Consider the following 24,634-nt stretch of genomic DNA (forward strand, 5'->3'; position numbering starts at 1 on the left):
GAAATCGCGGAATGCTATCTTTAATTTCGTTGGAGCGTTCACTGAATATCTGACTACTGCGCGGGTTTCATACTTGAAATATTTTATAATGAATTAATCAATTATATACCTTTATTATACAGATACAGAGTTGATAATGTCTAAATATATATAACTCAAAGGTGACTGACGTAGTGATCTATCAACGCACAGCCCAAACCACTGGACGGATCGGGCTGAAATTTGGCATGCAGGTAGATGTTATGATGTAGGCATCCGCTAAGAAAGGATTTTGATTAATTCTACCCCCAAAGGGATAAAATAGGGGATGAAAGTTTTTATGAAACTTTGTCAATTTTAAATCAATCGGGCTGAGAGTTTGCACGCATAAAGCTACTATGACGTAACCATCCCCTATGAAAGGATTTTGATAAATCCCACTCCTAAGGGGATAATGGGTTCCATAAACGTGGTTACTTTTTAGAGGATATACTCTACTACTTTTTATACGTATGTTGTCTGAGAAAGAATATTTTGTATTCTTTCTCATAGAATACAAAATATTTATTAAAGTTATAGATTTAGGGTCGGCAACGCGCACGTGCCACCCCTGGTGCTTCAGTCGTCCATAGGCTGCGGTAACCATTTACCATCAGATGGGCCGTATGCCTGTTTGCCACCATAGTAGTATAAAAAAAAATTTGCGTATATTTTGTTCAGCTATATTCATTTACACATATATAATCCAAAACTTTATAAAGCAATGGTTATATTATGATTAAATACCTTTTTTTACACATTTTTGTTTTTTATATAAATTCAAAATATGTTTTTCTATAGATATATTACAGACTTTTATAATAAGTCAAATATGGCGTCATTCCGTATAAGAAGTTTTAGCCGAAAAAATCTGTCAAGGAAATTTGTTGTCGCTCTTTTTATATACGATTACAATGACATTAAAAAAATTGATAGATTTACAATAATAATAATAATCTCAGGACAATTCACACAGCGCCATCTAGACCCAAGATAAGCTAGCTAAAGCTTATGTTATGGGTACTAGATAACTGATATAAATACAAATTTCATTTTTTCCCTAAAAATACATACTTATTATACATAAAAAACACCTAGACCGATACAAGCAATCATACTTATAAATTCAAATGTTTATGCTGTGTATGAAATCGAACCCGCGACCATAGGAAGTAAGGCGGTGTGCTAAACTGTTATACTACCGAAGCCGTCAAAATGAAAGTAAAAAACTACGTAGAACAAGATAAACAAATCTACTCGTGATTACAAACGTTTATATCGCGGGAATCGAACCCGCAACCATCGGAAATTACAATAAAACCGCCGAGATCATTCCATAATAACAATACTCAGTGACCACAGATTAAATCTCGTAGATAATTGAAACAAAGCAATCGACCCACCAACCGATATGGCTGCCACAGATGAACGACGCGCCCTCTATACGCCTGCCTCCGTGACCTGACTGACCTCGCTTACTGTCCTATATTCCTTAAGTCGCATGTACACTGGTCAAATTAAAAAAATAATTTATTCATAGAGTACATTTTAGCCGCTTATGTGTCTTTAAGTCGCATGTACACTGGTCAAATTAAAAAAGAATTTATTCATAGAGTACATTTTAGCCGCTTATAAATCCTTAAGTCGTAAGTACCGTACACTGGTCAAATTAAAAAAGAATTTATTCATAGAGTACATTTTAGCCGCTTATAAATCCTTAAGTCGTAAGTACCGTACACTGATCAAATTAAAAAAGAATTTATTCATAGAGTACATTTTAGCCGCTTATGAGTCCTTAAGTCGCATGTACGCTGGTCAAATTAAAAAAGAATTTATTCATAGATTACATTTTAGCCGCATATGAGTCCTTAAGTCGCATGTACACTGGTCAAATTAAAAAATAATTTATTCATAGAGTACATTTTAGCCACTTATGAGTCCTTAAGTCGCATGTACGCTGGTCAAATTCAAAAAGAACTTATTCATAGAGTACATTTTAGCCGCTTATGAGTCCTTAAGACGCATGTACGCTGGTCAAATTAAAACAGAATTTATTCATAGAGTACATTTTAGCCGCTTATGAGTTCTTAAGTCGCATGTACGCTGGTCAAATTCAAAAAGAACTTATTCATAGAGTACATTTTAGCCGCTTATGTGTCTTTAAGTCGCATGTACACTGGTCAAATTAAAAAAATAATTTATTCATAGAGTACATTTTAGCCGCTTATGTGTCTTTAAGTCGCATGTACACTGGTCAAATTAAAAAAAAAAATATTCATAGAGTACTTTTTAGCCGCTTATGAGTCCTAAGTCGCAAGTACGCTGGTCAAATTAAAAAAGAATTTATTCATAGAGTACATTTTAGCCGCTTATGAGTCCTTAAGTCGCAAGTACGCTGGTCAAATTAAAACAGAATTTATTCATAGAGTACATTTTAGCCGCTTATGAGTTCTTAAGTCGCATGTACGCTGGTCAAATTAAAAAATAATTTATTCATAGAGTACATTTTAGCCGCTTATGAGTCCTTAAGTCGCAAGTACGCTGGTCAAATTAAAAAAGAATTTATTCATAGAGTACATTTTAGCCGCTTATGAGTCCTTAAGTCGCAAGTACGCTGGTCAAATTAAAAAAGAATTTATTCATAGAGTACATTTTAGCCGCTTATAAGTTCTTAAATCGCATGTACGCTGGTCAAATTCAAAAAGAATTTATTCATAGAGTACATTTTAGCCGCTTATGAGTCCTTAAGTTGCATGACACTGATCAAATTAAAAAAGAATTTATTCATAGAGTACATTTTAGCCGCTTATAAATCCTTAAGTCGTAAGTACCGTACACTGATCAAATTAAAAAAGAATTTATTCATAGAGTACATTTTAGTCGCTTATGAGTTCTTAAGTCGCATGTACACTGGTCAAATTCAAAAATAATTTATTCATTTTGCCGCTTATGAGTGCTGCTTGTAGGGACTAGTCTGTTCTTATCACTATGACTGATTTAATCTTATTGTATTTTTATATTTGAGCCTAAATAAATTAGTGCTGGTTGGTAGTTTGTATTCACGTTTCGACTTGTAAAATGTGAACTTACATTAATTTATTTATTTAAAGGATTGTCTAAAAGTGCAACACACAAGTTTCTTGCTCGTTCTTCTTGTGATGAGACGGCTTTCCGAACGAGCGGAATATTAAAAGAATAATAAATAAATAATCTCAGAACAATATACACAGCGCCATCTAGACCCAAGTTAAGTTAGCTAAAGCTTGTGTTATGGGTACTAGATAACTGATACAAATACATAGATATATTTTCTTTCGTAAATACATATTTATACATAGAATACACCCAGACCTGTTTGTATCGGTCTGGGTGTTTCTACAATGAATACAAATGTTTGTGCCGTGCGAGGAATCGAACCCGCGACCATCGGAATTAAGACGGTGCGCCAAACCGCTTGACAACGTAAAGTAGCTTGTCTATCGGTGTTCTATAGGCTCCATTTTGGTGGATGTGTTCAAGAACTGCACAACCTCATTCCTCCAGCACCGTTCCATCAACGTACAACAAGATGTAGAGAGCGGCTCCACCCCTACACTGTTGACATCCCAGCTGCTCGAACCAACCGTTTTGCATCATCTTTCGTTATGCGAGCAGCTAAGGAGTGGAACTCTCTACCAGCGTCTATTTTTCCTGCCTCTTACAACATTGGGTCTTTCAAATCAAGAGTGAATAGGCATTATTTGAGCTTGCGTGTAACAGCTTAGACCACATCATCACTTAACATCAGGTGAGATTGCGGTCAAATGCGCTCACATTTTAATATAAAAAAAAAACAGCCAATGCTTTCAATTATGCAGGAAGCGTCTCGACGCTACTTCGACTCTGCCCAATCCCACCCTAACCCGCTTATAGTCAGTGCGGTCGACTACGTACCGAGGAGCAATATCCGACATACGCGACAACGTCGCCCGAGGCACGTTCTCATTGACCCCGACGACCCCATAACGGCAGGTAACCTCCCCACGGGCCCACCCGTTCCACCCCGACCACACTTTTACACACACACACGACACCGTCCTCGCCGGCGAAGACGACGACCTCAAACACTCAATATCGCACATTCAACCGGGCGCCTGCGCGCGCCCGGGCGCTCCACACAGGCGCCCCCGGGCGCCCCTCCGATCGATCCCCCGTCCAATTCAAACGGGGATCGAAATTACGACGGCCTGAGCCTCAGACTAAAGTCGTATCCGTCAGGGAGGAGTTGGCCTTCAGCCGCTCCATAAGTCCTTCCGCGGGTTTGGAGTGCCATCTGCACTCGCCCCTAAGGTCCGGTGAAGCTGTAAAGGCCAGCATCAGAGTAGTCCGAAAAAAAAAAAAAAAACAATAGGCTGTCTAAAGAAACCGGATAACAGTTACACAACAAATGACACAGAAACTTGCGAAATACTACTGTCAACTCACTTCCCAGGATTTCTTGTGGACAATAACCACACATGGAATTCACAGGAAGACAGGACAACCAGCAGCTCGGACTGGGAGGTAGCTAGCAAAATAATAGACAGAGAAAAACTAATATGGGCAATCAACACATTCCTGCCTTTCAAAGCAGCGGGACTAGATGGTGTCTTTCCGGCCCTCCTAAGATGGAGCGGAGACATAATAGCTGAACAACTCGTTCAGCTATTTCGAGCATGTCTAGCACACCGATACATACCTTTGAAATGGCGCGAAGTGAAAATAATCTTCATCCCAAAACCAGGCAGAGGTGATTACACACAGGCCAAATCCTTTCGACCAATTAGTCTCACATCGTTTTTTATAAAAACTTTGGAGAGACTATGCGACAAAGAAATCAGAGACCTTGTGTCCACAAACAAACCACTCCATCCTAACCAACATGCCTACAGCGAAGGCAAATCAACGGAATCAGCACTCCACAGCGTAGTAACCCGAATTGGTAACTCGTTACACTCAAAGCAGCCAACACTAGGTGCCTTTATAGACATCGAAGGGGCCTTTGATAAAACAAATTTTACCAGCATAAGCCGGGCTCTCGCCATACATGGAGTACCTCTAACTATCATAGAATGGATAAGCAACATGCTAAAGAACCGTGCAATTCAGTTTACCGTAAACACTACCACACAAGGATGAGGATGTCCACAAGGAGGGGTCCTATCACCTCTTCTTTGGAACCCAGTTGTTAACGAACTCATTGAGGAGCTCAATGACAACGACCTCTACACGGTAGGGTATGCTGACGATATTGCTATACTTATAACAGGAAACTTTGAGGGAACTTTATGCGACCGCATGAGAGAAGCCTTCAGACTTGTAGAGAGATGGTGTAAAAACCACGAACTCTCAGTAAATCCTTCCAAAACAGAACTAATCATGTTTACTAACAAAAGAGCTCCTGGTATCTTCAGGACACCGAAACTCTTTAACACAGACCTTAGTCTAAAAGAAGAAGTCAAGTACCTGGGAGTTATACTGGACAGTAAACTCCTATGGAACAAACATCTTGACCACAAAATCAACAAAAGCACCATAGCATTTTATCAATGTCGAAAGATGCTAGGAAACAAGTGGGGTATTACACCAAAAATAACACTTTGGCTATACACAGCAGTGATAAGACCAATGCTAGTGTACGGGGCCTTGGTTTGGTGGACAAGGTCGAAACTCACGACCACAGTCAACAAACTAAGGTCCTTTCAAAGACTTGCATGCTCTTCAATCACGGGATGTATGAAAACTACCCCAACAACAGCAATTGAAATAGCCCTCAATATAACACCCCTCGATCTGTTCATACAACAGGAGGCAGCCATAGCTGCCATAAGACTATATCATCTTGGTCTATGGGGCAAAAACCATAATAGTTCTCACACTCACATCCTGAACCAAGCAATCGAACACGAACCTTTGATTGCAGCTCCGTGTGATAGAACTCAAACATATCACTCATTTAACAGGAAATACCAGATACAAATGAAACAGGAGGAACAAGATCAATCTGCTGTAAATGAACTACGCATATACACAGATGGCTCCAAAACACAAAACGGTTCAGGAGCAGGAGCACACTCCCTTGACCTCAACATGAACTTATACATACCACTCGGCCCACATAGTTCGATTTTCCAATGTGAATGCGTTGCCCTGACTGAGGCAGCACGAACAGTGCAAAAGTTAGGTGTCAATAATTTCGACATAAAATTTATATCGGACAGTGCAGCTGTGCTAAAAGCACTACAGAACAGGAAATCAAACAACAGATTAATAATCGAATGTCACAATATCATGGACAAAGTGGCAGAGCACAACGGTGTAACCATCCAATGGATAAAAGGGCATAGCGGATCATACGGAAATGATGCCGCGGACGAATTGGCAAGAAGAGGATCAGGCATAACGGTAGCAGGCCCCCATCCGTTTCTGCCAATACCATTCTCACAATTTCGATCCTGGATTCGCCAAAGATCCACTGAGATACAAAACAAAAGATGGAAACAAACCACCGATTGCAAACAATCAAAAGTGGCAATTCCTAGAACAAATCAAAGAATGACAAAACGCCTAATGAATCTGGACAGGCATAACATAAAAACAATGATAGGGACAATGACCCTTAAACAGACATATGTACAAAATAGGTGCTACAGACAGTCCCCTATGCCGGGGCTGCTTTGTAGCCGAGGAAACGGCCGCTCACGTAATCCTGGAGTGCGAAGCAGTGACCACACAACGAAATCAAATCCTCGGAACGGTGAGGTCGCTCCGAGAAGCCTGCGAAGACACCAGGAGACTTCTGCGCTTCTGGGAGGAGCTTGGCTGGCTACGTTAGTAGCCTGGCTCTACACGCACAACGGCCCGAATGAGAGGCCAATTGCGGAAAATGGAGTCCAACCTACCTACCGTAGCCTATGGACGCGTGAAACACCAGGGGTGTTACGTGCGCATTGCCGTCTCTTAAGAAAGCTTAATATTAAGAAGGGTTTCTTGAAAATTAAGTAATACTTTTATTGAGAAAGGACCACAGAGTAGACTATCAACAAAAAAAAAAGAGAAGTATCTGTATTAAAAATATACGTTGACAGGAACTGGAAGAAAGGTTCGATTTTATTATTTTACAACAATTAGATATAGTCAGAATGACATACCAAAAGAAGATTTTGTTCAAAATGCCTTTGTCTCAATTAGTTGCTTTGTCACGGTCATTTATTCAAGTACTAGCTACTCGCCTCGGCTTCGTACGGGTGTACATGTATTATATATACCTTCCTCTTGAATCACTCTATCCATTAAAAAAACCGCTTCAAAATCCGTTGCGTAGTTTTAAAGATTTAAGCATACATAGGGACAGACAGCGACAGCGACTTTATTTTATACAATGTAGTAATGATGCCTATTACACAGAGCCGCAACAAATAGTCAGACAGACAAAAATTGCAAAAACATTATTTTAGTGTACGTACCGTATTTATATCCACATGCACATAATAAAAAACGGTTATTTCAATACAACACACAAGTTTCTTGCTCGTTCTTCTTGTGATGAGACAGCTTTCCGAACGAGTGGTAGATAAAAAACAAATTGTTATGACTATTCAAAAGTGCTTAAATTAAGTTTATTTGAATAAATGATTTTCTATTCTAATATTACAAACAGACACTCCAATTTTATTTGCATGTATAGATATATACGTATAACCGGTGTGTTTGTGAGGCATTAAAATTTAAATTTGCGAGTCGCTCCACGCCGCCCGCTGTGCGCCCCTCAAAGGGTTGTCAACGGCAAATGAAATCCCTATTTAAGTAGCCACTCAACATTTAGTTAGGGATTTATTTATTTAATATATTAATAATAACTTGAGGACTTTTAAGCTGCTATGTTTTCCGGTAACATAATGTTTATTTGTTTGTTATTTGTCAAAGTCGGTTAAAATAATTTGTGATAAAAAACACACTATTTTCAAATTCAATTCAAATAGAAATAATCTTTATTCAAATTTAATGAGTTTATCATTACAAGCACTTTTGAATAGTCATATTTTGATTCTAACACTCATTCGGAATGCAGATTCATCACAAGAAGAATGAGCAAGAAACTTGTGTGTTGCTCTTTTTAATAGATGTTTTTTTTATATAAATAATTACAGTATAACAAGTAAGAGGCCTGCGATAATCAACATAGAAGTCGCTACGCACTCATTATTAGTGTAATCAGATAATATTGTCAGTGCTATAGATTTAAAGTTTTTCTATAAAAACATTATTATCGTTAACGAATAACAAAATATCTCTATTCATGTAAATCAAATTCGAATTCGAAAATCATTTATTCATGTAGGACATTTTAGCCGCTTGTGAACGTAATTTTTTTTAAATTATAATTTTAATTTTTTCTCTACCGTCCAGTTCGGTATATAGATCCAATTGAGAGGAACTAGCAAGAAACTCAATTGAATTACTTTTCTTTTTAAAAGCCAGTTTATTTACAATGTATAGGTATTTATATAGGTGTCTATGTCTAACATTAAAAATCGCGTGCTTGAACAACTATTACCATGCACGCTCGTCATTCAAGTAAACGTTTAGTGAGTAATAGGCTTTGCTCAGTAAATATGATTTACCAGATGTTTTGAATTTATTTAAGGGTAATTCCAATATATCCTTTGGTATCTTATTGTAAATTACCCTACCGACCTATTGACTTTTTCTAAACGATTCTTGGGGACTTAGGTAAATTATTGTAGTAAAACTACTTTTGAAATTAAAATTTTTGGTTCAACAGTAAAAAACAAATATTTCAATATTAATAAATAACAGATAATAACTTAATAACTACTCACAAATTTCACATCAATCTTTACATATAAATAAAATTGGAGTGTCTGTTTGTAATACAATTGAAATAACCTGTAAAAACAGGTATAATGTATAATGAATATAAATACGGTACATACACCAAAATAACATTTATAACAATTTTTGTCTATCTGTTTCTTCAGACTAATCTCTGAAATGGCTGGACTAATTTTTAAGGAGTAACTTAGACTATTTTAATTTTAGAAAAATAAAGTAAATTCCACCCGGACGAAGTAGCGGGAAGAGCTAGTAATCTGTATATATATAATAATAATAATAATATCTCAGGACAATTCACACAGCACCATCTAGTCCCAAGCTAAGCAGAGCTTGTGTTATGGGTACTAGACAACTGATATAAATACATAGATAATTTTAAATGTAATAATTTTAATTTTAAAATAAATACATATTATACATAGAAAACATCCAGTTTGTATCGGACAAACAATCATACTCATGTTTGTACCGTGCGAGGAATCGAACCTACGACCATCGGAAAGTAAAGCAGTGTGCTAAACCACTAGACTACTGAGGCTGTCATATATATGTATAAAATAAACGTCTACTGTGATTTGTGTTTAGTATTTGATAGTAATATTTTTACTCCATCTTACTACGGAAAATTCACATAATATATATTCTTTTGTATGTTTTCGTTGCGGATCTCAAGAAATATTTGAATTTTGTAACTTTATTTGCGACCAGCGATTTTGATTAGATCAAAAGTTTACTGACTCGTTTCAAAGGAGAACCTGGTGCATTGCCAAGTAACGGAATGCTCTACTCGTAAATACCAAACGAATGTAGCCAATAGAAACTGTCTGTGAGCGACAAAACTCACTTGTGACTCTAAAACTACGCAACTGATTTTGACGCGGTTTTTTAAATAGATAGAGTGATTCAAGAGGAAGGTTTATATGTATAATACATGTACACCCGTACGAAGCTGGGGCTAGCAGCTAGTATGGCATAAAACAAAATCGCTGCCGCTGTCTGTCCCTATGTATGCTTAAATCTTTAAAACTTAAAATTTTTAAAAAATATTGTTTTCTTCAAAAGAGTCATGACTAATGATTATATTATAGAAAACAATGATTTTTGTGCCATTCTCAATTGGCATAATAATCTAGATACCATATAGTTATTTTGAAGCGGGTTTTTTTAATAGATAGAGTGATTCAAGAGGAGAGAAGAGAGTCAACAAGAGTTCTGTCGCCCACATATACCTTTATGTATTTCTAAACTACATATATCCCGCAGCGATACTTGCATGAATTCTGATAGTAAGTATTACAGTATATTTGCTTTTGCAATAGCATATACTGGTCAATCTATTCTCCTAAGTTTGAATTTAAAAATGTATCTGTATTATTGTAAACATGTAAGAAGAATACGAGCTGAGTTTCTTGTCAGTTCTTCTCATCTCAAAATCATTCGGAACTGACGGTAGATTTGAAATATCATAAGAGTCTGTAATAGGCTTATGAATATTTTGAATTTTGAATAATCTATATAATATTAGAGTATAATTTTGATTCATATACAGTTATTATAGTTTTTTATTAATAATATTAATTAGTAATTACTAATACGTTCGTATTACGTAACGTAGTCGGTTTAATGTGTTAGAAAGAATTTTGGTAAATAAATAAATAATTCAAACTTTTTTTTTTAATTAAATTTCAAATTCCAATTTTGAAATTTAATTTCAAATTTTGAATGAATTTGAAAATGAATACATAATAAAGAAATGCGATTACCAAAATAGTATTAGTGGGCAATAGAGAGAAATGTTTTATTAAATTAAAGGTAACCTAAGTTACTTCATATTATATCAGCTACCTGCCAAAAAAAGTCCGGTCAATATCGGTCCAGTCATTTCAGCGATTAGCCGGAGTAAACAGACAGACAGACAAAAATTGTAAAAAATGTTATTTTGGTGCATGTACTGTATTTATATTCATATGCATGTAGTAAAAAATGAACAAACACTCCAATTTTATTTATATGTATAGATGTCAACTTTGCTAATTGCCAGTATGTGTTCACACAATATTTTTGAAAATGTAATTCAATTTTGAACAACATTTAAAAAAGCATCACGCAAGTTTCTTATTCATTATTTATTAAAACAACAAGGTCATAAAGGTACTATAAACCGAAACACTACTCTCGTGTATATACAGTTACAGGTACAAAAAATGAATTTTTTTCGGACTACTCTAATGCTGTTGGGCGCAGCTGGCCTTTACAGCTTCACCGGACGTTAGGGAGCGAGTGCAGATGGCACTCCAAACACGCGGAAGGACTTGGAGCGGCTGAAGGCCAACTCCTGCCTGACGGATACGATTTAGTCTGAGGCCACCGCTACGGGTTCGAACCTCAGGCCGGATCAGGCCGTCGTAATATCGATTGGAACGGAGGATTGATCGGAGGGATCAAAAAGTGCTACAAAGAAAAATACATATGGACTTTCTACAAAACGAAACGTTAGCGAGTTTCAATTTTGTTACAGCGCCATCTATTGTCGCTGCATGCAAACAATACTATTTTATAGATTACAATCTACTTTTACATTATTCTTGTGATCAATCTGCGTATCGAGTCAGTGGTATAGATAAAAACAGAACATGACTTTTTCATGGCAATAAATTCAAATCACTAGCTGAAATTCAGTAATCAAACGATATTACAAGGTGCTGATACCAGATAATCAAAGTAAACATTGTACAATGTCTTATCGGTTAAAAGAGGGGGTTATCAACTTGTATTATGTAAAACAAATTAGGAGTAACACTCGCTATTCACTTATTATGTTACTAGCTACTCGCCCCGGCGTCGCACGTGTGTACATGAATTATATATATATCAAATAAAGTTTTATTATATATATATATATAATAATAATAGTAATATACAAACTAGCATTTCAGATAAAGTTTCAAAATATCAAGATCTTGCAATAGAGGTAAGAACACAATGGCGAGCTCAAACTGTACATACTGTACCTATTGTACTTTCTTCTACGGGTATTGTACCCAAAACACTTCAAAATAGTCTGCAAACATTAAATATTCACCCTTCCAAAACATATCTCCTACAAAAAACCACAATACTAAATACCTATCGCATAACCCGAAAATTCTTAACCTCCTGAACAATATCTTCACCCAGCATAACCTCTCCCACACTTGGCTAAGGCCCGTGTAGGTGAGTTCTTGTTTTCCTTCTCTTAAATGTATAAAAGAAGAGAAAGAAAGAGAAATAATAATAATAATTACACACGCACGTACACACTGCACTTACTTGGTTTTTGCCCGTAAGTGTGGTATACGCCGCAAAGCGTAAAAAACCAGCAAAAAGACTGAGAAAGCGAAATATACAAATAGCAATAACCTCAGGACAATTCACACAGCGCCATCTAGACCCAACTTAAGCTAGCTAAAGCGTGTGTTATGGGTACTAGACTACTGATACATATACATAGATTTTTTGTAAATACATACATATTATACATAGAAAACACCCAGACCGATACAAACAATCATACTCATGAATACAAATGTATGTGCCGTGTGAAGAATTGAACCCGCGACCATCGATCGTAAAGCGGTGTGCTAGACCGCTAGACTATCGAGGTCGTTATACATAGATACCTTCCTTTTGAATCACTCTATCTATTAAAAAAAACCCGCCTCAAAATAACTATATGGTATCTAGATTATTATGCCAATTGAGAATGGCACAAAAATCATTGTTTTCTATAATATAATCATTAGTCATGACTAGTTTAAAGAAAACAATATTTTTTACATATAAAAAAATGTTTCTTTATTCGCTCACTAGCTACTCGCCATGTCTTCGCACGGATGTACATGTATTATACATATAAACCTTCCTCTTGAATCACTCTATCTATTAAAAAAACCGCTTCAAAATCCGTTGCGCAGTTTTAAAGATTTAAGCGTTCATAGGAACAGACAGCGACAGCGACTTTGTTTTATACTATGTTGTAATGATAACGTGTGTAAACTTTCCGTAAATATTTGATTATATATACGTACAAACACCGGAATGTAATGTAACAGTATCATAAAATGATACTGTTACATTACAAAATCGTATGGACATCTAACCGTATTTCTGTAGCGGTCGCAAAAAGCAACGATATACGTCAACTATTATTGTGCATATTAGTGTCCATTTTGTTCTTGCCGTTCTAAGGCCGTCTGCCTTAGAACGGCAAAAACAAAATGGAGAAAAACTCGCGATTCAATAAACAGGCTACAACACAATAAACACGACATCTTCACCTACTTAATATTGTTTTAAGTTTTGTTCACAATTATAAACACTATTTAACCTCGATGGTTTAGCGGTTTAATATACCGCCTTGGTCCGATGGTCGCTGGTTCAATCTCGCACGGTACATTTTTATTCATGGGTGTCACGAATTACGAAGACTTTAGGAACAGTTTAAATTATTATATTATCTTATAATGTACAGAATATTTATTTCTAACTAGCTGTACGCGCGACTTCGTTCGCGTGGAATTCTTATTCTCGCAACATTAATTTATTTTTCTTAAATAGAAGTAGCCTACGTTACTCCTTATTACATCAGCTACCAATAAAAGTCCTATCAAAATCGATGCAGCCATTTCGGATATTAACCGGAACAAACAGATTTTTAAAACTACGCAACGGATTTTGAAGCGGTTTTTTTAATATATAGATCGATTCAGGAGGAAGGTTTATATATATAATACATGTACACCCGTGCGAAGCCGGGGCAAGTAGCTAGTTCTATTGTAAAAAAAGGAAAGAACTTTCTAATGTCAATGATTTTGACGACCGTAGTGGTCAAGCGGTTTAGCACACCGCTTTACGTCCGATGGTCGAGGGTTCGATCCTCGTATGGCACAAACATTTGTATTCATGAGTATGATTGTTTGTATTGGTCTGGTTGTTTACATATAAAATGTATGTATTTACGAAAATAATCTATTTGTATCAGTTATCTAGTGCCCATAACACAAGTTTTAGCTGGCTTAACTTGGGTCTAGATGGCGCTGTGTGATTATGATGGCGATCCTTAGATTGTTATATATTATTATTATATTAATGTAATGTCTTATACGTCATACTCGTGAACGAGTGCTGCTTGTATGGACTGGTCTGCTCTAATCACTACAACTGATTTAATTTTATTGAGTATCTAATAAACTACTACTAGTTGGTATTCAACCGTTTCGACTTAAACATGTTATTAATTACAATGATTATTTAAAAGAGCAGCACACAAGTTTCTTGCTCCTTCTTCTTGTAATGAGACAGCTTTCCGAATGAGCGGTAGATTAAAAGAATGATAACTATGAATATTCAAAAATGCTTAAATTAAGTTTATTTCAGTAAATAATTTTCTATTTCTATTCTATTCTATTTATTTATGATACTGCTGGAGTAATACTTTCTGTCACCTCAATAGTGAAAAAAATATTATCTACTGCCCTTTTATTGAAAATTCAAGCAAAATTTTTTATCTGTATTGTATTCTAACTGCCTATGAGTACATCTAGATTCATAGAAATGTTTTATTATGGCTATAAAATCGAGGTTCTGGAGAATCAGCCGCTGACTGACTTAATGAATGAAATAGTTATGCGATTTTCAACCGTATATATTGATTTAAGTGCATAAAAAAAAATCGGACTACTCTAATGCTGTTAGCCGCAGCTGGCCTTTACAGCTTCACCGGACGTTAGGGGCGAGTGCAGATGGCACTCCAAACAAAAAGGACTTATGGAGCAGCTGAAGGCCAACTCCTGCCTGACGGATACGACTTTAGTATGAGGGCACCACTAGGGGTTCGAACCTCGGCTCAGGCCGTCATAATATCGATCCCCGTTTGAATTGGACGGGGGATCGATCGGAGGGGGCATAAAGAAAAAAATTACCTATCTATATAAGGAATAACAAAAATATCTTATTAGCGTGTTTTAGAAATATGTATGCAAAAATACAGCGCCATCTAGTTGTACTAGTATAAAACTATTTCGACTCGAACAGTAACAGTATTTATTGAGGTTCCTCAACAGCAAATGCTTTATGTGTGGATTTTTTTATCCGCTGGGAACTCGGGAGAGTGTACTGTGCAGGGTTGTCAAACGAGAATTTCGTGTTACTGCAGATTTTTTTAAATTCAATACGATACGTGGTCTATCACTCTCGTATACTTCTGTAGGATATGCTAAGCTTTTCGTTTTTTTAATAATAATAATAATAATCATTTATTCAACATCATAGTATAGAGTAAGAAAGAAAACTGAAAACTAACATTTCGCTATGAGCTGAAAGGGCCTCCACTCAGCTGGTGCCGCTGCGTGTCACTGCAGCGCTGATTTTCAGTGCAGCCACTTGAAAAAAAGAAATAGCATTCTTGATGAATTTAAATATATATAATGAAGAATGAGTTAAATTGATGAATTATAAGTATGTGTGATAAATAGAAGAAAAATATATAAAGATAAAATTTTTCGGACTACTCTAATGCCAGCTCTTTCTTTTTGTAATATTGAAATAACCGTTTTTTTCTATATGCATATGAATATAAATACGGTTAACGGTACATACACTAACATAATATTTTTTACAATTTTTGTCTGTCTGTCTGTTTGTTCCGGCTAATCTCTGAAATGGCTGGACCGATTTTGTCGGAACTACTTTTGGCAGGTAGCTGATGTAATAAGAAGTAACTTGCGCTGCATTTATTTTAGAAAAATAAAGTTAAAATCCACACGGACGTAGTCGCGGGTACAGCTACTCTGTAATAATTTTCATTCCACATCTTTCTTATTTTTGTGAATATGAATGTGTGCAGGGGGCACATGATAAATTTCTAAATATGTTGGCAACTATCGCGCAGTTTCGAGAATCAATATCAGATTTTTGAGTTCCGTTATACAAGCCAAAAGGTTAAGAGTTACAGCCCTGCTCGGTGCTAGTGGAGGCGAGAAGGGGCGAGGAGAAATAACACATAAATGACGTAACGTGAAACATGCACGGTATGATTGATGTACCAGGAAACGAAAACGTTTTTCACGATTGAAATATGGAATACGCTATTTTTGTTGTCGATCAGTTGACGACGTCTGATGAAAATATCGTTATTCTATTCAAAGCTTACATTGAAATCTTGAGCAAATTTCTTTAAGCCGGCGCCAGACATAATTATGCCTACAAAATTGTCGTGTGCTACAAGCTATTCCTTGAGCATGTCAAATTTACTCTTCTTATTGATCTTGTAATAGTTGTAATACGAGGAAGTTTAAAAGTTGCGCCGGTTATAGAAAAGTTGCGAGGTAACAGATTGAGCTGGTATGGGCATGTTATGTGGAGGAATGAGGACCATGTCTTATGGAACGTGTATAATATGAATGTGGATGGATGTAAAGGGAGGGGACGCCCTAAGAAAAGAAGAGTATGTTTAGATATGACGACCGATAGAGAGCAGTGGAAGAGAATTACATACTGCGCCGACCCCAAATAATGGGATAAAGGCAAGGCAATGATGATAGATCTTGTAATAGTTAATAATCATTTTGTAATTCCTTTGTGGACTCCTGCGATACAGGTTCGCCTAGTCCGGGGTCCAATGTATAACCAACTTTACAATATTTGTATGTTTTGAAATTAATAAATAAATGTGGTCAAAGTTTGAACAAATATTTGTAACATCGTACCATGTTGGGTTTTCATCGCAGGATACAGTAAAAATACATGTTGTTGTACATTAATGGTACAGCGTACGATAAGGAAAATTTTCTACCTTTTTTCAATAGCCTTTTTTTTTTCAAATAATTACTCTCATTTGTCAGTCGCCTATATGGGGTTTAACGTACTTAAGCAGTCTACAGTCACGATCGTAAATCCAGCCGACATTATCAGGTCCGAAGAGCGCTGCCAGCATTCAACCTGGCACGCTGGCAACACGCCAATATGCCAGTTGCCAGGCCCCTTTAATTAAATTCTCTAGATTCATACTTGTGTTTTGCACGTCCTAAGTGTAATGGGCGTTTGCGCCAAGTGTGGGTAACGATTGCTTATTCATTGAGCAAAAGTTCATTGCCTGACACTTAAATCCTAGCCAATTCTGCCACATTTCACACGGGCGAATATGTCGTCGTAATTCAAAGTTAAGAGACGTGAAGTGCATGGTGAATTATAATCGTGATCTGATCAAAATCAAGTCGAAAATATGTCAAATTGTATTATTTTCTTCGCTATTTATATTGAAGTTTTTTGTTTTAAATCAAATAGTCAATAAAGTATTCATAAATCAAAAGAACGTACAAGACAAAAACTAAATTTTTATTACTTTTCTTTTTTGACCAGTTCGGAAACTTATTAGACCATTTATAAAGTTACTAAAGGTATTCTAATATTACCCGACTAAATTCACTTGCATTTCATTTATTTCAAATCTACTTTCCTATCTGGAATTTTATGTTATCTTTTGTTATCGCTGTGCTAAGAACAATATTCAAACAGTATTTGGTCAATATCAGAAAGCACTATGAACATGACCTTCTGATAACAATATCACTGTGTCTACATATAACAAAGATAACTTCAATAAACCACAGTAGTTCACCAACTGCAGACTAAGGTGCTTAACATGTCTCTAAAAGTAGCTGTAGTGACCGGCTCCAATAAGGGCATCGGCTATGCCATTGTTAAAGGTCTGTGCAAGAGATTCGATGGCCTTGTATATTTGACATCTCGTGATGTTGCCAGAGGGGAAACCGCCGTAGCTGATTTGAAGAAAGAAGGTCTCCAAGCTGCTTATCACCAACTAGACGTCGCTGATAAGAATAGTGTCATCAAATTTAGTGAGCACCTCAAAAATACACATGGAGGTATCGATATTTTAATAAATAACGCTGCAGTAGCCAATAGTGTACAACTTTATAACGACTATGATGAAAGCAAATCGATAATTGACATCAACTATTATAGTCACTTAACGATACAAGAATATTTCTTCCCTTTAATAAGAAACAATGGAAGAGTGCTCAACATTTCTAGTGATTGTGGACATTTGTCTAATGTGAGAAATAAAAATTGGATAGATAGATTATCGAAGAAAGACTTGACACTGAACGATATCAATGATTTTGTGAATTGGTATCTGGAATCTGTGAAGAAGGAGACATTTAACAAAGATGACATTGCAGATGGAGGTACTGTTGCTGCTTATAGAGTTTCCAAAGTAGCTGTCAGCGCTCTAACGTTACTGCAACAGAAAGCGTTAGCATCCAGGAACATATCTGTAAATTCAATGCACCCTGGCTTAGTACGTACAGATATGACTGTTGGAGTGGGATTCTATAGCACTGATCAAGCCGCTGAAACTCCACTGTATTTAGTGCTGGATGCTCCACAAGATTTGAAGGGCGCTTATGTTTGGTACGATAGGAAAGTTCTTGATTGGTATGATTATAATGCCGATTACTACTTTAAAAGTAAAACACTGCAGATGAAATATTAATTTCTTCTCAAAACTTGAATTCAGAATATTACAGTGAACATTTCTAATGTATTATTTGTTATGTGAAATAAAGCATTTTTAACCCTTTCTTTCGTTTATGATAATTCAATTTTTTTAACAACCTAAACTATTTTTCCAACAAATACAATTTTCAAATTCAAAAATCATTTATTCATGTAGAACATTTTAACCGCTTATGAATGTCAAGTTTTTTAAAATTATAATTTTAATTTTTTCCCTAGCGTCCAGTTCGGTATATAGATCCAATTGAGAGAAACTGGCCTTTTTTTTTAAAGCCAGTGTATTTACAATGTATAGGTATTTATATAGGTGTCTATGTCTAACATTAAATGAAAATACAGTGCATGAACAATTATTGCCATGCACGCTCGTCATTCAAGTAATCGTTTAGTGAGTAATAAATAGGCTTTGCTCAGTGAATGTGATTTAACAGATGTTTTGAATTTATTTAAGGGTAATTCTAATATATCCTTTGGTATCTTATTGTAATTTTTTATACCTATTCCCATAAATTTTCCCCGTTCCCCATAAAAATTCCCCGCGGCTTCGCTCGCGTTAAGAAGCATTATTATTAGGTATATTTATTGCGGCTTTGCAATACTTTCATACAAAATTTCAATATCCTTAGGGGTGGAATTTATCAAAATCCCTTCTTAGAGGATGCCTACGTCATAGTAAATCTCGATCAGTTTAAAATTGACAAAGTTTCATACAAACTTTCATCCCCTATTTTAGCCCCTTGGAGGTAGAATTAATCAAAATCCTTTCATAGCGGATGCTTAAGTCATAACATCTACCTGCATGCCAAATTTCAGCTCGATCCGTCCCACTGGACGGCCCAAATCTATCTCTATCAATGCACAGCCCAAACCACTGTTTGGGCTGTGCATTGATAGATCACTATGTCAGTCGTCTTTGAGTTATATATATTTAGATTTATATAGATGACACACATCTACATATTTACATTATTTATATATGAAATAGTTTATCTTTTTACATATATATGTTATTTATATATAATATATTTTAATGCTTGTTTGGTTGTATCGGTATTTTATTGTTAGTTGTGCGAATGCCAGTAGTACATACTTGACACAAAATTTGTCTTGTGTCGGCCAGATTTGAACTAACAACCATTACATGTACAAATATACTACAAAATTTATTATATATTGGACCCCGCACTAGGCGAACCTATATCGCGGGAGTCCACAAAAGAATTGCCAAATAATTATTTACTATTACTGATCAGTGAATTTGACATATCAGACTCATAAAGATTTTTTAGATTAATTTCATAATAACACAATTGTAGACTATATAAAAATGAAACAAAATAAACAGAGAAAATAAAATAAAAAGAAATGTGAATCGGTATAGTGAACCACTAGGTTATGATGCTATCGAGTGTTGCTAGAACTGTTTTCATCTGCTCTAACGATATACTTTAACGACGTATCAGAGAAAGGATCTCATGTAGTTGTAGTCATGTTAATTCATTCATTCTGATGTATTAATCAGGATTTAACCACGATATCTGAAAGGAAAAACGGTCTAAACCTGACACGGTACATCGGTAGTGTTAAGGTTTAAATAGATAGTAATCAGGGAAACAATAGTGTTTGCATTCAAAGCCAATAGATGGCGCTGTAACAAAATTGAAACGCACTAATGTTACTTTTTATTGATTTCTCATATTTTATTTGTAATATGTCAGTGCGGTCGACTACGCACCGAGAAATAATATCGGACATACAACGTCGACAACGTCGCCCGAGGCACGATCTCATTGACCCCGACGACCCCATAACGGCAGGTAACCTCCCCACGGGCCCACCCGTTCCACCCCGACCACACTTTTACACACGACACCGTCCTCGTCGGCGAAGACGACGACCTCAAACACACAATATCGCGCATTCAACCGGGCGCCTGCGCGCGCCCGGTCGCTCCACACCGGCGCCCCCGAGCGCCCCTCCGATCGATCGATCCCCCGTCCAATTCAAACGGGTATCGAAATTACGACGGCCTGAGCCGAGGTTCCAACCCCTAGTGGTGCCCTCAGACTAAAGTCGTATCCGTCAGGCAGGAGTTGGCCTTCAGCCGCTCCATAACTCCTTCCGCGGGTTTGGAGTACCATCTGCACTCGCCCCCTAACGTCCGGTGAAGCTGTAAAGGCCAGCTGCGGCCAACAGCATTAGAGTAGACCGAAAAAAAAAATTATAACTGTCCCCTCCGATCGATCCCCCGTCCAATTCAAAGGGGGATCTATATTACGACAGCCTGAGCCGAGGTTTGAACCCATAGCGGTGCCCTCAGACCAAAGTCGTATCTGTCAGGCAGGAGTTGGCCTTCAGCCGCTCCATAAGTCCTTCCGCGGGTTTGGAGTGCCATCTGCACTCGCCCCCTAACGTCCGGTGAAGCTGTAAAGGCCAGCTGCGGCCAACAGCATTAGAGTAGACCGAAAAAAAAATTTGTACCTGTATCTGTATTTGAAACCGACCAATAAACCTTGTATACACGAGTGTAGTGTTGGTTTATAGTACCCTTAGGACCTTATAGTTTTAACAGGTAGCAATGTGACATGTTAAGGACAGTGGCAATACTTCTAGTATGCGGCTGAATATCTTGTAAATTTTTAAATGACCCGAACTTTCATAGCCCAGTGTTTCATACGAGTGTGCTCAGCAAATTTGTATTTTATATAAATCGTCATTAGATACATATTACAGTTTATACATAGGTTGTTTCAAGTTCACAACCTTTGACCTTCATTTATCTGTTAACAACGATAACGTTAGCAAAATAAAATAAATCCGTGTTCACAAGACATCATGTTATTGTAATTTTCTGTTCATTACTAAATTTCTGCTAATCTAAATATATATAACTCAAAGGTGACTGGCATAGTGATCTATCAACGCACAGCCCAAACCACTGGACGGATCGGGCTGAAATTTAGCATGCAGGTAGATACATAATATCTACTATCTACCTGGATGCCAAATTTCAAATTTCTACCCCCAAGGGGTTAACATAGGGGATGAAAGTTTGTATGAAACTTTGTCAATTTTAAACCGATCGGGCTGAGACTTTGCATGCATAAAGATACTTAGACGTAGGCATCTCCCAAGAAAGGATTTTGATAAATTCCACCTCTAAGGGGATAAATTACCGCGAGCGAAGCCGCGGGTAAAAGCTAGTTATATTAAGCTTGCTAAATAAGCATTAAGTTTTTGTTATTGTAAAAATTACATTTGAATTGCGTATCTACGTAGTTTGTTTTAAAGTTTCATCTAAAGCTGCACTGGCAGTCTCCTGCCCGATTTGCTTTGGTAGGAAGTGATACGGGACTGGTGAAGGTGATCATGTAAGTCCACAAGGGACAAACCCCTTAAACCTACACCCGGGTCACAAGTCCCGGGGTCTGCTCTGCCCCATGACAGGATACAGCATCCGCAGAGTGAATCAATATTAAAAAGTTTGTCTCTAATCTATACATCTATACATATAAATAATACTGGAGTGTCTGAAATAATCGTTTTTTACTACATGCATATGAATATAAATACGGTACATACACCAAAATATAATTTTTTACAATGTTTGTCTGTCTGTCTGTTTGTTCAGGCTAATCTCTGAAATAGTTGGACCGATTTTGACGGGACTTTTATTGGCAGGTAGATGTAATAAGGAGTAACTTAGGCTACTTTTATTTTAGAAATATAAAGTTAAATTCCACGCGGACGAAATCGCGAGTACAGCGAGTCATCCATAAGACTACTATCAGCTGATGGAAATTTACAAATTATATGACTTTATTAATATGCAGACAAAGGCCCTCAAAAATTCTTTTATAGTATAGATTTTCAAGCAAAAATAATGCATTATTTAAATTATTAATCGGGTCTTAACACGAATAATTTTATGGCAAATAAAGGTATTTCCCATTATTAACCACGAATGGTCCGGGAGGCGATTGAAATAAAAAAACATCCCAATTTCAACAGAGAGGATGGCTTAAAATTATCATCTGCGTGGAATCCAGTCATAAATAAATTTAAGCAAAGTTCAGTAGCATCAACAGTCGATAAGTGTACTGATACCGTGAGTGCTTTGTGTCGCGAACTTTCGTTGAACAATCTAGTGACGGTAGATGGGAAAACTGCTGTCATCTGTCTACATTGACATCGCTGTTGCTCCAGTCAGCTCGTGACCACGGCTAGTGCAACCTAGTCGAAACGTCGAGAGAGGTAAATACCTTTATTTGCCATAAAATTATTCGTGTTAAGACCCGGTTAATAATTTAAATAATGTATATTAAACACGAAAGTTTAAAAATAAAAATTATGCACATTTAGACATCTATCTACATCCACCGCTCTATTTAACATTTTCTTATATAGTGCTTATAAAAATTCTAATTTCACGAATTTCATTTTTAAGATCAATTTCCTTTCTATGTAAGTTGAATTCTTCAAAATCATAACAAATCGACATTGACATATTTTCCTACTAGCTGTACCCGCAACTTCATCCGTGTGGAATTTAGCAAAAAAAATTATTAGAGAATTAAAAAAAAATAAAACTAGCCTAAGTTACTCCTTATTACATCAGCTACCTGCCAATAAAAGTCTCGTCAAAATCGGTCCAGCCATTTCAGAGATTAGCTGGAACAAACAAACAGATAGAAATCAAAAAAAATATATTCATATGCATGTAGTAAAAAACGGTTATATCAATATTACAAACAGACACTAATATGTATAGATTATGATATATTATTTTGATATTAAAACAACAACATGAACGAGTCCTAAGTGAACAATCTAATCACAATTTATATACAAGAGATAAGATACTGCAGACTTGTAGACGAACGAATTGTGTCACTTTGACCTGGTTCTTTTTCATTAGTAAAAATCTAACATTCGTTAAAGGAAGACATGAGTAATAAAGTGGCAGTTATAACCGGCTCCAACAAGGGCATCGGTTTTGGAATTGTGAAAGGTTTATGCCAAAAGTTCAATGGAATAGTATATTTGACATGTCGAGATGTCGCTAAAGGGAAGGAAGCAATAGCGAAACTGAACAAAATAGGACTCCATCCTGAATATCATCAGTTGGACGTTTCCAATAGAGACAGCGTTGTAAAATTTAGAGATCATATCAAAGGTACACATAGTGGAATAGATATACTAATTAACAACGCCGGCGTTGCTGGTAAATACTACGACAGTTACGAATCTCATAAAGAAGTCATTAATATCAATTACGGCAGCATTTTACTGGTAGAAGAACTCCTCTTCCCACTGCTAAAGGATTCAGCCCGTGTTCTTAACATATCAAGCGATTGTGGACATCTATCAAACATTAAGAATAAACATTGGCTGCAGAGACTTAGCAATAGGGATATTACAAGAAACGATATTGACGAATTTGTGAAGTGGTTTTTGGATTCAGTGAGAAATGGAACGTTTCAAAAGAGTGATATTGCAGATTTTGGAAGCGTAGCATCTTATAGGGTGTCGAAAGTAGCAATTAGCGCATTAACAATGATACAGCAAAGAGATCTCCAATCTAGGAACATAAGTGTAAACTCAATGCATCCTGGCTTAGTTGCTACTGATATGACAACGAGAATTGGTTTCTTTACGCCCGACCAAGCGGCCGAAACCCCGATATATTTAGTGCTGGATGCTCCCCAAAGTTTGAAAGGTGCTTATGTATGGTATGACAGGCGTGTTATAGACTGGTATGATTATAAAACAGATTACTACTTCAAATATGCGTCTGTTGGAAAACAATTAATAAAGAATGTTGTGACCACAAAGTGGATCCTGATATTGGTTATCGCTTATTTTGCTTACTATTATCTATACTAATGAATAAGACTAAACATTCAATGATGATACGAGAATGTTATCATTCTAAATATAACACATTAATAATGCGTGGAAATATCAACTACTAAGGGTGTTTGTAATTTTTAAGAAACAATTCCTATCTGTTTTGATTTAGAAATAATTTATATTGATCTTGAGATATATTAATATCTGATGTTTATTTTTTGTATCGGTTATACATTATATATTTGATAAATACCATAATACAGTCCTTATATATTTGATTGTTAATGGGTTTTAATAAAATACAAAAACG

The 24,634-nt window shown here is 36.4% G+C and overlaps 3 protein-coding genes across 3 annotated transcripts; all 3 read left to right on the top strand.

The window, feature by feature from the left end:
- The first annotated feature begins 4,514 nt into the window (after nt 1–4,514).
- LOC131855467 (uncharacterized) lies at nt 4,515–8,617 on the top strand. The gene is made up of 3 exons (XM_059206743.1): nt 4,515–4,560; nt 5,222–6,620; nt 8,548–8,617. Exons 1-3 carry the CDS (start codon nt 4,515–4,517, stop codon nt 8,615–8,617), a joined length of 1,515 nt encoding a protein of 504 aa, XP_059062726.1.
- An 8,958-nt stretch (nt 8,618–17,575) lies between these two features.
- On the top strand, nt 17,576–18,479 carry LOC131855465 (carbonyl reductase [NADPH] 1-like). Its single transcript, XM_059206741.1, has one exon. It carries the CDS (start codon nt 17,576–17,578, stop codon nt 18,446–18,448), a length of 873 nt encoding a protein of 290 aa, XP_059062724.1. The 3' UTR covers nt 18,449–18,479.
- Nucleotides 18,480–23,418: 4,939 nt separating this feature from the next.
- On the top strand, nt 23,419–24,357 carry LOC131855466 (carbonyl reductase [NADPH] 1-like). The gene has a single exon (XM_059206742.1). The coding sequence runs from the start codon at nt 23,419–23,421 to the stop codon at nt 24,355–24,357; it is 939 nt and encodes a 312-aa protein (XP_059062725.1).
- The last annotated feature ends 277 nt before the right edge of the window (nt 24,358–24,634 follow it).

This window comes from Achroia grisella, unplaced genomic scaffold (assembly GCF_030625045.1).
Source record: "Achroia grisella isolate CSIRO2021 unplaced genomic scaffold, CSIRO_AGI_Agris_v1 utg1422, whole genome shotgun sequence".
Taxonomy (NCBI): Eukaryota; Metazoa; Arthropoda; class Insecta; order Lepidoptera; family Pyralidae; genus Achroia; species Achroia grisella.

Coding starts and splice junctions, on each gene's coding strand:
- LOC131855467 (XM_059206743.1), top strand. CDS start 4,515: ATGGAATTCACAGGAAGACAGGACAACCAGCAGCTCGGACTGGGAG. Junction 4,561..5,221: donor CCAGCAGCTCGGACTGGGAG/GTAGCTAGCAAA, acceptor TTTGGAACCCAG/TTGTTAACGAACTCATTGAG. Junction 6,621..8,547: donor CGCCTAATGAATCTGGACAG/GCATAACATAAA, acceptor GTATTTATATAG/GTGTCTATGTCTAACATTAA.
- LOC131855465 (XM_059206741.1), top strand. CDS start 17,576: ATGTCTCTAAAAGTAGCTGTAGTGACCGGCTCCAATAAGGGCATCGGC.
- LOC131855466 (XM_059206742.1), top strand. CDS start 23,419: ATGAGTAATAAAGTGGCAGTTATAACCGGCTCCAACAAGGGCATCGGT.